Source organism: Lagopus leucura, unplaced genomic scaffold, assembly GCF_019238085.1.
Source record: "Lagopus leucura isolate 7727_CA_CO unplaced genomic scaffold, USGS_WTPT01 Super-Scaffold_100048, whole genome shotgun sequence".
In the NCBI taxonomy this organism is placed as follows: domain Eukaryota; kingdom Metazoa; phylum Chordata; class Aves; order Galliformes; family Phasianidae; genus Lagopus; species Lagopus leucura.
The window spans coordinates 773,929-790,686 of record NW_024962294.1 but is presented as its reverse complement, the minus strand read 5'-3'; the positions used below and the strand labels follow the sequence as shown (position 1 = coordinate 790,686).

The following is a 16,758-nucleotide window of genomic DNA, read 5'->3' as shown; positions in this document are numbered from 1 at the left end:
CCCCCCTTTTGCCTTTCTCCTCTTCTTCCAGCCGAGCCGAGGACTATCCCAATCGCAAAGGGGGAGAAAAAGGGGGGAAAATCCGCCACCAACCAACCCCCAGCACGCCCCATTCCTGCCGCCCTTTGACATGCAACCTTCCTTGGGATGGGACCGGCCGGGATGCAGCTGCAGCATCGGAAGGAATTGGGGAAAATTGGGGATCTTGGCTCTGATGACGGTGGAATTGAGCTCCTGGAGCCGGGTGCTGCTGCTCTCCGTGGGGCTGCTGGCTGCCTCTGCGAACGGTGAGTGTGCTGGGGAAGGCTGGTAACTTTGGGGCATTTCCCTGCTTGCTGCTTATAGCCTGGCACTGCTGTTAATCCTCTTTCCAGGGGACTCTGGTGTGTGTGTATGCGTTTGTATGTCAGCACACGCATCCCTGTAGTGTTGAATGAGTGTTCAGTTTTCTTCAGGCAAGATTGTTGCACCCAGAGGCTGGAGAGAAACTGCCTCAAATGATGTAATACCACATAGAACCCCGTAGTATTTCTCCATCTCTGATGGGTCAAATAATCTGTGCACGGTTGCTGTGTGATACGCAAGACGACTGTAGAGAAATGCCATTGCTTTCCCCCTGTCTTTCCCTTGCATCTTAATTCATTATTTCAGTACCCACAGCATTTGACCATAGCTGATAAAACAGGTTTGCACTCCTTGAATGGAAATGGAAGCACTTTCCTCTTATTCCCCCCTGCATTTGAACTTGATAAGACGAGCTCTTTGGCCTCAGCGTGGTGATTTTTGTGGGAAATGCATGTATTGACTTGGAAGAAGGAGACTTCAATTTGGGAGCAGCGTGCGCTCGTCTCCTCCCCGCTTTCTGCAGCTGACCTTGTAGCAAAAGGATATCTATGGACTGAAGTTTATTTCTGGTGCAAACAGCAAATATTTAGGGACTGTCTTTGTGTATGTGGGAGGGGGAAGAGTGGGAGAGCTGTGCTTGGCAGCCTTCTTTCAACGCTGCTGTGCCCTGGTTTCCAAGAGTTTCTGAGTAATGTTTGTCTTGTCTGCTGCATCCTAGGCTGGAGGAATGTATGCTTGTGTGTGTTCATGTGTATAAAAGCTTTTCTTTTCTTCTTTTTTTTTTAAATCCTCGTGTTATTTAGAATGCAACACTCATTTCATTATGTAAGACAGACTTTCTCCAAAGAGATTCAGAATAATTAACTGTTCCTCCCGAGCGCTCTTGCAGTGGACCCGAGGAGTTGTGCTAACGGGAAGCATCTATTAGGGAAGGAGGTGGAACCACCCAGCAACCCACAAGCCATAATTAGGGATGAGTATTTATTTTTGGTGATTATTTTTTTTCCCCTTTCTTCGGCAGGAGCATTTTGCCTATCCACAAGGGAGAACCGTTCCAGCAGTTTCTGTTGTGCTTTTCTGATACGAATAGAATGATGCAGAGATACCTAAAGAAGATTTATTATGTCAGGTTTTTGCAGCTCTCTCTCCTTCTTTCAGGCTATCTGTAGCTTTTTTCCCCACTAGATTTTCCAGGCTTCTTTCTGTACCTGCTTGTTCAGTATTTAATCTTTTCTTTCCAGGCCCCTAGCTCTATCCCTGCATTCAAAGTGCTGTTTGATGCCTTCATCCCCTGGTCAGTGCTCTGTTTTTTTTCCTCTGCAAGTAAATCTGCAGAAGCTTTTCAGATGCCATGTTTTTGTTTTGTTTGTTTGTTTTTAAAATTTGCATCAGAATCAGAGCTGTCAGTCGATGAGGACTCTTTCCAAGCTCTTCCTTTTCACCACATTCTGAAATCCCAGTGATGATCCTTTTTGTCAAGGTAAAGGTTCCACTTGGAACCGGTGCTGCCCTGCTGCAGGAGCTCCACAGTGCAGTTTGCCATCAGGCAAACACAGCCACCTCAGTGCAGAACCCAGTGCAGTTTTGGGGCCTGACCCCAGCAAAGAAGCTCACTGTGCCCTTTGGTGGGCAGGCAGTGATCCTTGGTAGAGCAAAGTTCCTCAGAGACTTCAGTTCTGATCTCGCCAGTTTTTGGGGTTTGTGTGGGTAGTAATAACCACGAGTACCCATAGAGTGGCAGTAGAGCTGTATGTATTTATATAAAAACTACTGGTTAGTGGGTCTGGCCGGCTGAAAAAAATAAGGGAAAGAAATCCTCCTGAGATCACATCAGTTGTGTTTGACAGCGGTTCTGCTGCCCGACAGCATCCTTCCAAAACACGGCTGTTTGCTGTGGGTGCTTCCTTCAGACGCATGGGGAAGCAGCGAGCTGAACCAGCTGCAGGAAGGTGTTCTACCATACCCCAAAGTTCATTATGAATATGGGAGCTGATGGGAGAGGAAGTGGTTCATGGTTTCCCTTTCTTATTTTGATGGTGTGCTAACTTGATGGCATTTGGGTTTGAGAGGTCTTTGGCTGAGAGCAGACTGATTCACGTATGTGCTCTCAGCAACAAAGTGCATCTTGTGCTGAAATTTCTCGATGGTGCAAACAGGTGGTCTTAATAAGAATGTTTCTGTTCCCTGCTGGGTAATGAGCTGTGTGTTGGCACTGGGGCATTTGCTGTGTGCATTGGCGGAGCGCGTTTGGTGCACACATGCAGTTTCTCTTGAAGGACTGTTGTGAAGGAGGTCTTGATGTTGTTATTCACACTGTGCTTTACTAGTCAACATCTTGTTTGGTGCTGCATAACAGGAAGTTGCAGTGGCTTGAAATGTGGTCTCACCAATTTTATCCCACTGCAATTTTCTGTTTTTCTTGACGGAAAAGAGTTTTGGCAAATTCTTCCTTTGAGGAATAGGAAGCAGCTTATGAATTTTGATGCATGTGTACGTATCTCCATTGTAAACCATCCTTTTATTTTGTTGTCTCTAATCTGCACAGGATGAAGAGTGATTCAGGGATAGTTGCTCTGCTAGGGAAGCAAGTGCAGCACTCAGAGTATTTTTATAGGGGGTAAGGATATGAGATATTAACTCTGAAGCAGTGGATGGATGTTTGTGTGGGAGGGAAGGGAACAGTCGCTAGCGTGATTACATTTGATTGTGGCACACAATGAAACGACAGTATTTGATGATAGTAGCTGAGCGTATCGTTTTGATATGAGTCCTACTACCAGCATTCAGGCAGTGTGGATATCAGTGCTAAATGGAATGAATGATTCCCACTTACTCATTCATATCTTGCTGATGCCTCTTGTTGCAGGAGGGGGAGGTGGTTCTGGCAAACATTTAGAGGGTGCAGCTCTTTGCTTGGGATCAGACTGGCCTGGGGAGGGTGGGCACAGCAGAGGGCTTTGTGTTGCAGTTCTCTTTCCTTGCCTTTGGGACTGCGGTGGAGGAGATGCTTGGCCTGCGCTGGGTGCTTTCAGTGTGTCACAGTGGGGTGACACGGGTGTGATCCTCAGTTGGGTAGGATTGGCCCAATCCTTCCCTCTCTGTGTGCCATGTGTACCTGGTTTGACTGGTGCACACTGAGCTTTCTTACCTGTCCATGGAGGTTGGTGCTTTCGTGAGTTCTTCCTGAAGAATATCTGCATTTGTCATGGCTTTCTCCATGGAAGCATGTGCCCACATAGCAGGTAGGGGAGCACAGGGGAAGGAACCAGGGGCACTGCAGTGTGTGCTGCTGCCTTGCTGTGTAACCCTTGGCAGTCGATCTCACTCATTCTTTGGCTTCTCATTCTTTGTGCTGATCGAGTTCATCATTTTGGGTACAGGAGCCTTTCCTATGCTATGTGGCTCCCCATTGCCCATCACTCTGGTTTTTGTTGTGGCCTCTCGGTGCTGCTGAAGAACATCCAGGCTCAAGCTCTCCTTGCCGCAGAGCCGGTCTGTCATGTCAGATACCTCCTAGGGAAATTCTGTATTCAGCTGGCTGATGGTTCCCAGCCTGCAGTGGTACAGAGGTGGGTGTCTGCTCTGCTGATCCTTGGTGGCTGCCTTCCAGTTGTCTGTGAGTTTCTGTCAAAAGAAGGCAACTGTCAAAATGGGTTCAGGGAATGTGATCCAGGCAATCTGCCGTGGATCCCAGTGGATGTGTGTTTGCCAAGGTGATTTAGGGCTCAAGGTGTAGCTGAGCTGTTGATAGCGCATTCATATCATAGGTTGTATTCCTGCTGTAGAGGATGCTTTTTCCTAAACAAGAGTGACTGCCTCATTGATTTGTTTTCAGGGACAAAAAGAGACTTTCAGATGTAGGTACTTACACTGCTTTCAAAGAAATCTAGATAGAGATGCATAAAATCCCCAACACTCCAGTGATGGTAGCCCCATAGTTTCTGTGTTTACACAGTGTTTCTGGAGGAGTGAAGTACAGTGCAATTATGGAAATCAATGTACTTTACTTGCTATAAACATGATGCAGTGCAGTAATCTGCAAAATAAATATGCCTCTGCCATGCTATGCAGTGGCTGACTGATCTGATAGTGGTTTATGTGTAACTGGGAAAATCCCATTGATTAAAGAAATCAAATTAACTCCGTTTCAGTCTTTGCTACCATGGACACGGCCAGGATGGAGACAGTATGCTGCAATGAGCTTGTGTGCTATTTCCTTATACCTGCCCTGTGTGGAAGTGGAACAGTGGGTTTTTTGACTTGTGGCTTTCTTACGTTGCTTCACAGTGGACTGAATATGGTGTTCCCAGGCTGAGCTACATGCCCTGCTTCAGCCCCTTGCAGGAGTGACTGCAGTAATTTCCTGTCTCTGAGATGCAGGCATCGCTGCTGTGATGCACTGTGTGCCACTGCTGTCTGCTGGTGGGAGGAGGAGCAGGGGCTGTTGCTGCTGGTCATGGCTGGGAGGCCCAGATGATTGTGCAGCAGGGAGATGTGGTGAGCTACGGCTCTCATAGAAGTGCAGGAAGATTTGCAACTGTGAGTTGCAGCAGCTATGGTTACCAGGGAGATGTGTGATAAAAAAGTAATTAAAAAAAAATTCTCTCCGTGTTATTGACTGCAAAAAAAAAAAAAATCTGCATGAAAATGAACTGATGTGTAGGTTTGGGGACAAGCCTATGGTATTTAGAGAGTGAAGGAAGGGGAATGTCACTGAAAGGGACTTATGGGTCCCTTCCAACTTGAGATGTTCTGTGATTTTGTGACACCCATGCAACATGTTTGTAGTATGGTGACTGCTGCAGCTCTGTGGGTGAGCAGAGGTCGTAACCTATGTGTTCATAATGTTGGAGGCAGCCCTTGCCTAGAAGACAGCAATCCAAATGATAACAATCCTGAATGTATCTCTTGAGTGTTAGAGGACTGCAAAGACTGGAGGAGACAGCAATGCAGCATCTAGAGGTGATGTGTGAGGGGCAACCAGCACCACCAGAGAACAGCTTTGTACTCATCTGTACCTTTGACTGGGCTTGCTAATAGCACTGCCAAGCTCTCACCCAGGCCTGGTGTACTTCAGTGTTCTCTGGCATTTGTGCCTCTTCCTTAGTAATTTGTGGTGACTTCAACATGCAAGATTCCATCTGTAATAAGAAGGAAATAAACAGCGTATGATGTTCCTATTGGCAGGTGTTTTCTTCCCTTCCACTCTACGTGTGAACCATTGCTGCTCCTGCTTTGCTGTTAACCCTTTAAGTGAAGGCACTGGGCAGAAAAAGTCAGTCCATTTGCCTGTAAGTGCACAGTGGGGATGAGGTGGGACCCGATGCAGAAAGCCTTGCCCAAGGTCAGCCAGCATGTTCCTAGCAGAGCTGAGGACCAACTTGAGGTCTTCTCCTGCTGTTACTGCAGCACAGAAGTGCCATCCTCTTGCTGCTGGGATAGGAGATGTTTTTGAGATGTCTTCTCTCTGTGGATGAGGTCTCAGCTGTATCTGCACCATGAATGTGAAGGCATTTTACTGTAGTTACACTGAAACAGAACAATTTCTCAATCAATTTATCAAAATGTCTGCAGTTCCCATTTCAAGGCAGATAAAACAACAATGAATATCAATAAAGGTGTCTTTATCCAGGACATTTAAAAATGAAAGAAAGAGAAGATTGGTTCCTTTGGCCTCCGGCTGTTGTTAGCACTCTGGAATGCTAAGTGTGTTCCATCCTAATGAAATAGCTTCATTTAGGCTCAATCCACCTTTTTTTGTGCCACACATGTTGCTTTTAACATAGGAATTCAGCTGCTTCTCAGGCTGTCAGCTCAGATGTGGGCCAAGGAGGACATCTCTCTGCCCCAGTCTAGCTTGGTAATCATGGCCCCACCAGCACCCAGAGCCAGGTGCTGTAGGAGGTGCAAGAGCACTGAAATAAGGAGACTGGAAAGATGAATTAATCACAGCTAGAGAGCTGCCCACCACTGGGGATTTTATGGTTCAGTGCTCTCCTGTTATTTGTGTTCTTTCTCTACTTGGAGAAGTCACCGCAGCCCAATTCCTGCTGTTTTCCGTGGCTCCTGGAAGTCCTTGAGGGTGTAAGCCTTTGTCCTTCTGTTCCACTTCCATCCCTGTAAGGTGGGGGTGAGCAGAATCTGCAAAATCCTGAAATGATTTACAGATTTATTCTGCGGAGAGATGCGGGTATGTTTGTGATAGGCTTTCAGCAGATACAAATTGCGCTCTGTTGATTAGCCTCACAGGTTTTGTGCTCTTGGTTCTCTCCCTTGATTGCATGGAGTGAATTCAATCATTTCACGTACAATTTGGGATTAATTGGGAATGATGTTAAGGTGAAAGTTGTCTGTTTGCTGCTGAACTTCAAGAAATAAAGCGCTCATGGCAAAAAGTCAGGAATGTGATGCAGGTTCTGTTCCAGCACAGGTTGCTTGGCTCTTTCTGTAGGTTGTGGTGCATTACTTGCATGGTTTTTTTTTGTATGTCTATATCCACATTTGTGCTTTTTTTTTTGTGAAAGACTGCAGCACAGCATTTACATGTGCTCCAATGGAGGGTAGGAGCCCTGCAGACTAAGAATTTGCCAAAAGCATCAAGGATTGAGATACTGAAAAAAGCAAAGTATTGACAGGGGAGGAGGGCTGGGCGTTGAGGTTTGAACCCTCTTCAAACTCACTGGCTCCAAAGCAGTTGTTCAGTCTGTGTGAGCTTCAGCTTCTTGTACAGAATGGATATAACAGTGTTACCCGATGTGTGATGGAAGTGGAAGTTTCAAGGACTTTGGAAATAGAGAAGTTGTTTCCTAGTCAGGGTGCCTCTTGTTAGTAGTTGAACGTTTAGTTAAAGCACTGGAAGCCATTGGATGGATTTTTTTTCATCTTTTTTTTTTTTGTAATAGAAAGTTTGTCAAAGAACTTGGTTGTGTAATCTCTTGCATGTTGTTCCAGTTCTGCCCTCACTCTGCTTTTCTAACTGGTGTGTTCCCAAGCTTGAGATCTAATGGCTTGTAAAGGGAATTCTTTTTCTCTGTTCTTTGAGCTGAAATGAGCAATTCTAGCTGGCGTTTTAAGCATCTTGCAAAAGAGCCAGTCTTGCAGTTTCAAAATGTAAGGATGTTCTGGGTGTCGTTCTGTTCCTCAGCCATTCCTCCTTCACATTTGTCACTCCATTATCTTCAGCAGGATTCTTTCCTCCTCTGGTTGCTACAGGGCCAGAGAGGATCTGGTCCTTTGTCAGATAGATGTGATGCTTGGTGAGCAGCCATTGCCAAGCTGGAGGTACAGAAAATGGCAGCTCGTTTCTTCTACAACAAAGGCACAATTCAGTATTCCTTTCCCATTTGATACACCGAATAATGATATCGAGAAAAACATATATCCTTCCTAAAAAGAAATCTGTTTCCTCGGAAGGATAACGAGCTTTCCCAAAGCCAGTGTCATTTTACAAGATGCTACCTGCACTGTGCAGCATATTGTTTATATCCCTCGATCGTATTTTTGTCTCCATTATGGAAAGGTTAGATGCTGGTTGTGGACCTTGCACATCTGTCAGCCACAATCCTGGGTTGTTTCCATTAAAGTTAAGCACCACTTGGAAAACCTCTGTGTTAATGATGAAAAGAAGCGTTCACCTGCTGAAATAATGAGCGTTTGAAGGGTAGGGGACTTCTCCCTGATCTCTGGGATTTCTTCTAAAGCTGAGTTTAACGCAGCCTCCATAGGAACCAGTCCTGGGATGGGCTGAGAAGAAGCTGAAGCCTCTGCAGGGCTCTCCCTTTCCCCAAGGGCTCCAGCTCTGCTTCTATAAGCTATGATGACTCTCATCTTCATGAAAGATGATGGTGAAGCAATTGTGTTGGAGTCCCAGTGTTTTGGCAGGGTGTTTTCATGAAAACACCTCTAAAAAAGCTGGCAGGTACGCATTTGTTGAGGGAACAGTGTGTGAAATGGTCCCCACGCTGCAGACATTGTTTTGCTTAGAGCCTGGAGCTGAAGCACAGTGAAACCATCGTGGTTTGTGTGGATTTTAATTTTTTTTTGAATGAAATTCTTGGGCCTTGGTGGTGAAGGCAGCTGTGGTAGCTCTGTGCTGATGTCTCAGACCCACAGATCTTTCCGTGCTGGAAAGTGGTGTTTGCTGTGCCTTTGGCAAGAACGAGGGCATCAGAAATGGTCCTGCAAGCTCATGCTGCTGTCAACAGCTCTTCATAAATAGCTGAATCAATTCTAACTGATGGAAGTCAGCTTAGCAACAGCGAGTTAATTCATTGAATTTCAAGTGCTCCAGAAAATGATGTTTTATGGGAGGGTCTGTATTTGTTCCTACTAAGTGCTGCGACAGACTTAAACTAGAGAACAAATTATAACCTTAATTTTTTTTTTAATTATTATTATTTTTTTTTCTAGGAACCTGATGCTGAGGGCTGTTGTGGGCAGGTTTTTTCCTTTTCCATGACTGCATTTAGCAAATGAGGCTTCTTACAAAAAAATACCCAATTTGAACCTACGAGTCGATGCAATTCACCCCTTGTTAACTCTTTGATTGAGAGCTATGTAGATTGAAGAAGAAAGGTATTGATCTCCTTTTGGGATTGAAAACTAAGATTAAATAGAAAGTCCGAGAGTGAAAATGAGTTTTTAAATGAATGGACAAGCTGAAAGAAAAATAAAATAGTACAATATACTGGAAATAAGTTCTGAGACTTTGGTGCTTAGCATGGATGGAGGCCACAGAACACAGCGACTGTATGGAGGTGCGTTGGGAGTTGCACGTGGTGTGTCAGGTTGGTGAGAAACTTTCTAAATTGGATCAGAACAAGAGATAAAGCAGCCTGGTATCTTAGTTTCAGAGTACAGATTGGTTGCTGGTATAATATTATGGACTTTGAAAACTGTTGTTTGTGTGAAAGGAACAAAACTTTGGATACGATTAAAATGGTTTCAAATGTTGCTTTTTCTTCTGCATCTGATTCATTAGAGACCTTTGGTAGCTTTTTCTTCATTCGTCTGTGTCTCCTCTTCTGGATTGGGTGTTGGTTTTTTTGGCTCATTTGGCAAAGTGAATGGTAAAGTCTGTGCAGTGTGGATTTCTGGTGACTTTCATTGATTGCCCAAGGTGAGAAGCAGGCATTCGGTAGTAAATATGAAGCACAGCTACACTTAAAGGATGTGAATGTGAAAGTGCTGCTAACAGAATCAAATACAGAAATGGATTTATGTCCTAACAAAAATTCCCTAGAGAAATTGCCTTCTGTTTGCTTCTTTTTGTAATTCAAATACAATAATAGAAGAGCAAGCTGTTACAATGCAAACGCCTGGCAGTGTGTTTTGTTGGAAGATCTCAATGCACTTGTAAATGTAGAGCACATTTCTTTATTGAGTGCAGCAGAAGAATGAAGTGGAGGATGTGCTTATTCAGGATGAGGGCTTTTTATTTTTTACCCAAAGGCTTAAGATCTTGGTCACTACTGACAGCTAACTTGCTGGTTATGGCTTTAGCTGAGTATTTGAAGTCTGTTCTGTGTCATTTTCTCCTACAGAACTTCTGTCTCCTTTCTTTCTGAGCTCCTGGTGCTGGAAAGGACCGGTGGCTGCCCTGCAATTACCACAAGCTTTCGCAGATTGGTGCAGCTCCTGGCTTTCCAGGGAATTACAAACAGATGAAAACATAACCAGGTTGCTCTGTTGACATTTAAAGGTTTAAGCCAGAAGTGGAAACATAGTGGGAAGGCAAAAAAACAAAAGAAAAAGAAAAAGCTTGCAACTCCATGTAAGCGTGGGGCAGGCGTGCTTCTAAATAAGCCTCTATACCCAGTGTGTTTTTCCCTTTGGACTGTTAATTCTCCATCAGTGTAACAGTGAAATTGCCAATATTGGGGGAACTCAAAGCTGGGCCAAAGGTTTCTCCTGGGACAACTTCCCTTCTTGGTGGCCTTGAAGGGAACGTTTTACTTCACAGGTGGATGCTTCATATCTAATAAGGCAAATAACACCACAGGTACTGCAGGTCATAAGATCTTAATTAGCACCTTAAAAAGAGAGAGTAAAAATTCTGCCTGTGAATGGAGTCAGTCTGGGCTTTGTGCAGATGCTTTTGACAGGTTGGTTTCCTTGCTGTGGATTTCCACCTCAGTGATGAGCTGAGATGAACTGTCAGGTGTAGAACACCAACCTGCAGGAGAATGGCACAAAGCTGAGCAACGTGAGACTGGCTGTGGTATTTGTGAAGGATATCTGGGCAACCAAAAAGCCATGAAGGGAAGTGGTGGGAGAACCTGGTGAGGCTGTTACTCACACTGGAGGCAGCGTGAGGAGAATAAGCATTAATTGGTTAATGGTGGTGGAGGGCTTTGAAGATGGAAATAACTGTATAAGTGCTTGGTGTGATTATTATGCTGACAATGGCAACGTAGAGGAGTGGTGGTGCTCAGGGAGCAGTCAGAATTGATTAAGAGATGATCTTGAAAGGGAAAGTTTTGAAGGGAGAAAATTGCATCCCTTGAGAAGGAGCCGCTGGGGCTGAATTTGGGATAACTGATAGCGCTCAGAGCTGAGCAGGTGATGTCACATAACGGATGGTCTGTGTGAGTTCCTCAGTTTCATCAGGAGATCACGAAGGACTGGAGGGCAGCACGGTCCCTTTGCAGAGAGCACAGCCTGGAGCTGGGGCTGTCAAATGTCCTGACTGTGTTTAGCACCAGCCACAAATGCTGCTCGGAGCCGTACCGCTGCGTTTGGATGCGTGATGTAGATCTTTGTACAACAAACATTTCCTCCCACTCTCTCCCCATTTACGTGAGGAATCTCAATCAGAATCCCTTGCTCTGGTTTCACACCGATACGCAGAGATACCAGGGTGGCACATCCTCAGCAGCAGCTGTGCTGAAGCCAAGCCCTGCTCCCTGGCTGAGCTGCAGTGCACTGCCCTTGCTGATGGGATTCCTGCTCTTTGTTCATTGTTAAAAGGTTCAGGGTTTTCTTTTTCTATGCACACTCCTTGCATCAACAAACTGCCTGGCTGGATGCCATCTCTGGGGGTCAGTAGAGCGTGGAAACAATCTCTCCTGTTGTGCTCCAGGCAGACCCATCTTTCTGCTTTGTTCTACAGACACTTCCAGATGAAGCAGTCATTGTGATGCTCTTTGTTACCGTGTTTCCAGGGAAGATGGTGAAAGCTGAAATTTGACTAAAAGGTGCTGAGGTGTGCAGTTGGTAATGCAGTAAGTCAGGTTCCTCATCAGCGTTGGCCAAACAAAGTTCTGTTTTACTCACACGGGGAATGTTGGCTGACGTTGCATCTATTGCTGTCGCACTGTTGGATCAGATGTGTATGGAGGGATGTGTGTCCCATCTGCCTCCAGCTAGTGAACTTCAGCTAGCTCAGAGAGAACAGTGGTTTTAAGATTGCTGGTACAAAATACTGAGGGGAAAAAAAATCATTTATGTATCTTTAATAAACAGAGACATCTCCATTTACTTTGATACTGCTTAGATTATTTAGCATTAATAGCAGGGATTTTCTTAGATGATTATTAGAAGTAGATGTATTCCTGCTGTGTTTAACAGAGTATATTGACATCATTTTGTCTATCTACTTATGCAGTGATTCATCTGTAGAGCAGCCCCTTAACACAAGATGATGTAGTTTTGCTGGTTGTGCCATCTCTGAAACACTGGTGCAAATCTTCTGCTAAAGGCCTGTCCTGTTCTCTAGCTTGCTTTTGGTTCTGTTTAGATTGTAAGCATTTCAGATAATAAAGTGGTATATAAATCTGCTGGGGTAAGTGCTTCTAAAGTAGCTGAGAAAGATAGAGCACGCACCTGGGGAAGGCAGCATGGCACAGTAATGTCTCTGATAACCCAACTGGGAGGTGTGCTGCCATGTTCACAGTACAACTCAAGTCCTTACCAGCTATGCCCCGGGTAGTGTGATTTTTTAGGTCCCCCTTTGATAGCAGTCTGCTTTTAAAATACAAATCTGATAAAGGTCTTGAAGCCTGAAGTCCCTGCTGTTCCAGGGCAGGGGACAGCCTGTGTCAGGTCAGCTGCCATGCTGCCCTGTCCTCCTGTTAGAAGCAGGGAGCTTCAGCCTCGGGGGACGATCTGGCAGCTGCTGCCATGACCCATGTACTCACTGCAGCAATTTGTCTTAACCCAACAAGGCATTACATTCCAGCAGTTGAAGTCTCTGGCCTCTCAACATGTCAGGGGCTGCTGTGAAGCTGTAAGACAGACATATGTGCACTGTCATGTTCTTGTGATTTAAGTTTTGTCCTGCAATGCCTTTTGATGTTACCCGAAATGGGATGTTGTCTTTATTTTTTCAGGACAGCATATCAGAACTCCTTTGATCTTGCTCCTGGAACTGCATGCCCTTTTGAGGTTCAATCGTGAAATATAAAAATAAGTCTTTTCAGCTTTATTATGTCTTTTTTATTCCTCCCTTCTAAGGGAGAAGGTCAGCTTGGTGCTGAGGAGGGGAATGTACAAGCAGGGATGACAATCAGTTTCCCTTCTATATGGATGGGGCAGTGATCTGCTCAGTCTCTGCCCAAACTGCAGCATTCTGGCCGATTCTTGGCTTCAGACAGCTGTGGAAGGGCTTGGGGAATCTAGAACCTGGCCAGGGCTTCAGAAATATCATTGAACAATGAAGCAATGAGCAGGTTGTGTTCATCTGTGACGGTACTTCCAGCATTTTGGATGTGTTGTCCTCAGCGTTTTCAGTGGAGGTGCCTTTATTGTGTAATAATGAATTATTATATTATGATATTATGTAGGTTGTTATTTTGGGAAAAATGAACTGTCATCCTTTTGTGTGGGATTTTCTGCATCTAGGATGTGTGTGTCGCTTCCAAGATGTGTTGGAAAAGCTGTTCAGCCAGCACTAAGTGGGACACAGAGATGGTGATGGGGCAGAGAGACTGCTGGATGGGAAGAAGTAATGCCTTGGGACTGGAGGGGTGACTTAGCTGGGTTTGGGAATGGTGTGTTGGGTTTCTGATATCCCCACAGTACTGTGCAAATCTGCTGTAGTATGGAACTCGTGTCCTGCTTTGGATTGGAGGCCCATGCTGTAATCCCTTCTGGGACTTGGCAGTAGGGGTGTGAGCTAGATTCAGATAAAATGTGTGCTCTTTGCCCTTGTGTTCTTCATTTCGTGTGTTCACAGTAAAAAGGCACTGGCTATCAGAGATGTTAATCATCCCCTTGATGATGTTCTTGAATCCAGTGGCTTTTGATTAAAAGTTATAGTTAATGGAATGTTTCTGCATTATTTATTACCCTTTGGGCTTTGATATTAGACTGCAGGTTAAGTTAAAACTATGAAAAGGCGAATGCTTAGGGAAACAAGGCTTAATTTATGAAGTATGAAGGTACTTTCCCTCTGCGTTCACTTGAATTGTGTGAACAAGAGAATGAAAGGCAGCCTATGGGTAAACTAGTTCTGATTTCTGAGTCTGTGAAGATCCAGAAGCCTGCTTTGTAAGAAGGCACAGTCACTTGCAGATAAATCATTCAAAACAATAAACCTTAGGAAAAGGGGCCTTTTTCTAACCTTAGATGGCAGACCAAGCAACGCTTAAAAATATATTAAAAAAAAAAAAAGAAAAAATTGATTTGAAGATCTTCGTGTGGTGAAGGTGAATGATTCTGAGCAGTACATAGAAAAATTTGGGGAGTTATTGATGCGTGAGCAGAATCTGGCCCTGGCATTGCAGCCTGGAAGGGAATGTGCTCATCTGCAGGGTATGGATTTCAGTTTTATGGTGGAAGGTGTATTTTATATTGGTCTGTTTCCTTGAGTAGGCTGGAACAACACAGACCAGAAACACTTGCTCCTAAGAAACAATAACTACAGAAACTGACAGTACGGAGCACTGCTGCGTTAAGGAGAAGGCAGCCATGTATCACCAACAGCCACTGCTACTGAGAGCAACTCAGTAGATATGGTTTGATATTTGTTCCTTGAATTGTGCAGTGACCATACATCAATGTTAGCTAAATTAGTTTTTCCTTTTTTTCTGCTGAGAAACAAAGGGCATGGAGTTCCATTTTAGGAAATACTTCAGAAGTAAATTCTGTTTTCTTCTCTCCTAAGAATCGCATTCTGGAGATTTAATATCGTGTACATCTGAGCAGTTAAAATGCTGCTTTGATTTCTACCAGATCCAGCCTGGTAAGCTTAAGGAACTGGAAGTAGGTGGGAGATGTTAACCAGCCTTGGATTTTTGTCTTTTGTACAGGCAGTGGGTACATTTACCATCAGACTGCATCTTATATTACTACCATTCTTACCAGAAGTTCCAGTTTTTGAGTTCTGGGGCACTCTGCCCTTCTCTTGGCACGAGGCTGATGGGTTCCATGCAGAGGGGTTTGCAGCTTTCCCAGCTCAACAAGCAGGAGGCAGTCAGAGCTGTCCTTGGCTGATGTTTGTGCCCAGTCATGTTAAGTTCTGTGGCATATAGATCAACTGTGCGTTATAAAACTGCAGGCAGCCCCTATTTCTGCCAGAAATATGGTTCCTCTGTGAACATCATGCAAGGTAAATGCTTCATCCTTTTCCTCATGTGTATGGACTAGAAGTGAAGCTGATCTATATGTATATCTTGTGTATATGGTCTAGAAGTGAAACCGAGTGCTGCAAGCTGAGCGGGGTGAAGCTGCCTTAAGCTCTGTGTTGAGGAGGTGGTGGTTGTGCTGCTGGGAAGAGATGCTTTTCTGCAGAACCCCAGTCCTGCCACTAATGCATCTTTTTGGGTTGTGATGTTTTCCTCTTCCACAAATTGAGATCTCTTTGGTTGAAAGGCTCTGTCCACTGAGCAGTGCCAAGCCTTTTGTCCTTGTCTACAAACCGAGCGCTGCCGCAATAAAATTACACTGATGCAGTCATTAAAAAGATACACCCTCATAATAAACCACTTCCCAGAATTGAAAATGGCAGGCTGCGTTGGCAGAGCACGGGTTGGAATTAGCTCTGTTCTCAGACTGCCCATCTCCATCACAAAATAGGACAGCTGCCCGCAGACGCATCTCCGCCGATGAGTTTCATGTTGGTGTTTTACCTTCAGAAAGTGGGAGTCTGTGAGTAACAGCATTAGCAGGGGGAGATGTACACAAATATTTACACCGTCATGCTGGTGCCGAGCCGTTCGCTGCCAGCGTTCACCTTTCTCATCCTTGTTCTGGCTTTTGGATGAAGAGTGGCAGAGGGGGAGGGGGATGTGGGGTTGTTCTGTGTGTGTCAGCTGCAGGGAGTGGGGGGCAGTGAAGGGAATGTTCTCTGCCAAAGGTGAATTCATCAAAGCTGCATTGCGCTGAGTGGCGTTGTCCTTTCAAACCTCTCTGTTCGTGCTTCTGGGCCAAAGGGATAAAGAGAATTGTTTCTGCAAGTATTCAGAGGAGAAGTGGTGTGTTTCCTTGTCATGTACTTCAGATAAGGTTTTGTCAGTCAAGCCTGAGCTGAGCTAACTCATACCTGAAAACAAATTACAGAGCATGCATAAATTCTCTTGGGCTTTCTGGATCTCTTTCCCGTGCCTGCTGACTTTTCCATCAGCGTCCAATATAAACGAAGCTCCCTACTATCACAGTTGATGAAGTATATATTGCTTTTCAGATTGTCAGCTTTTGGAAAACTAATTTTTCTTTGCAATGAGCAGCTTTGTTAGCGATGTGCATAGCACATCTTGGTCAGAATCATGAACGCGCAATTATTTCAGTAGATTGATTGGATATGTCACAGAGCTGTGTCCTAATTTTCTCTTATGTATTTGCTTTTATTCAGCTAGGTTTGAGGCCTTATTCTTTCCTTTAATCACTAATTATGCAAGGATAGCATAAGTTTGTATTGATCTTAAATCTTGTTGTCTTTCCTGTGACCTTGGAAACATTTGGAGCGCAGCATCTCTGACCTTGAATTTCCTTTCTCATGCAGTGCTGGTGGCTTTAATACCATCAGGAAAAGGAGAGATACAGGCTCTTTAATTTCCCATTTTCCTTAAATTGTTCTGATGATATTTACTTACAATTAAGATAAAACATGTGCAGTAGCTAGAGATTCAACTGCCGCATTGCCTACTGTGTGCCAGTCTGGTGAAGAGAAGAGGCTGTGATTGAATTCTGGAGGACTGGAAGTGATGGACTTCTGGCAGTCTGAGGCACTAAACCAAACCCGGCTGAATTTTACCCCTCTGTGCCATTCCCAGTCCTGTGCTGGCGCCTAGCTTACACATCCTGCAAGGAAATGGAGCTAAGGTGAAAGAGGGAGGAAGGATTCACTCTTGTATTCATTTATATTGACAAACTGCACTGAGAGAGGCAGATGCCAGGTGCTGCAGCAATGCAAAGTACTGGAGTCTGGCCTTGTTAATGAGTTATGTGCCTAGCTCAGCTTCAGTCCCCTGCGGA

The 16,758-nt window shown here is 44.7% G+C and overlaps 1 protein-coding gene across 1 annotated transcript in view; it reads left to right on the top strand.

Moving 5' to 3' along the window:
* The first annotated feature begins 130 nt into the window (after positions 1–130).
* Positions 131–16,758, top strand: part of CSMD2 (CUB and Sushi multiple domains 2) — a 229,439-nt gene continuing 212,811 nt past the window's right edge. The window contains exon 1 of the mRNA XM_042885206.1: positions 131–287. Within this exon, the coding sequence (XP_042741140.1) occupies positions 131–287 (157 nt within the window). The remainder of the gene's footprint in view (positions 288–16,758) is intronic.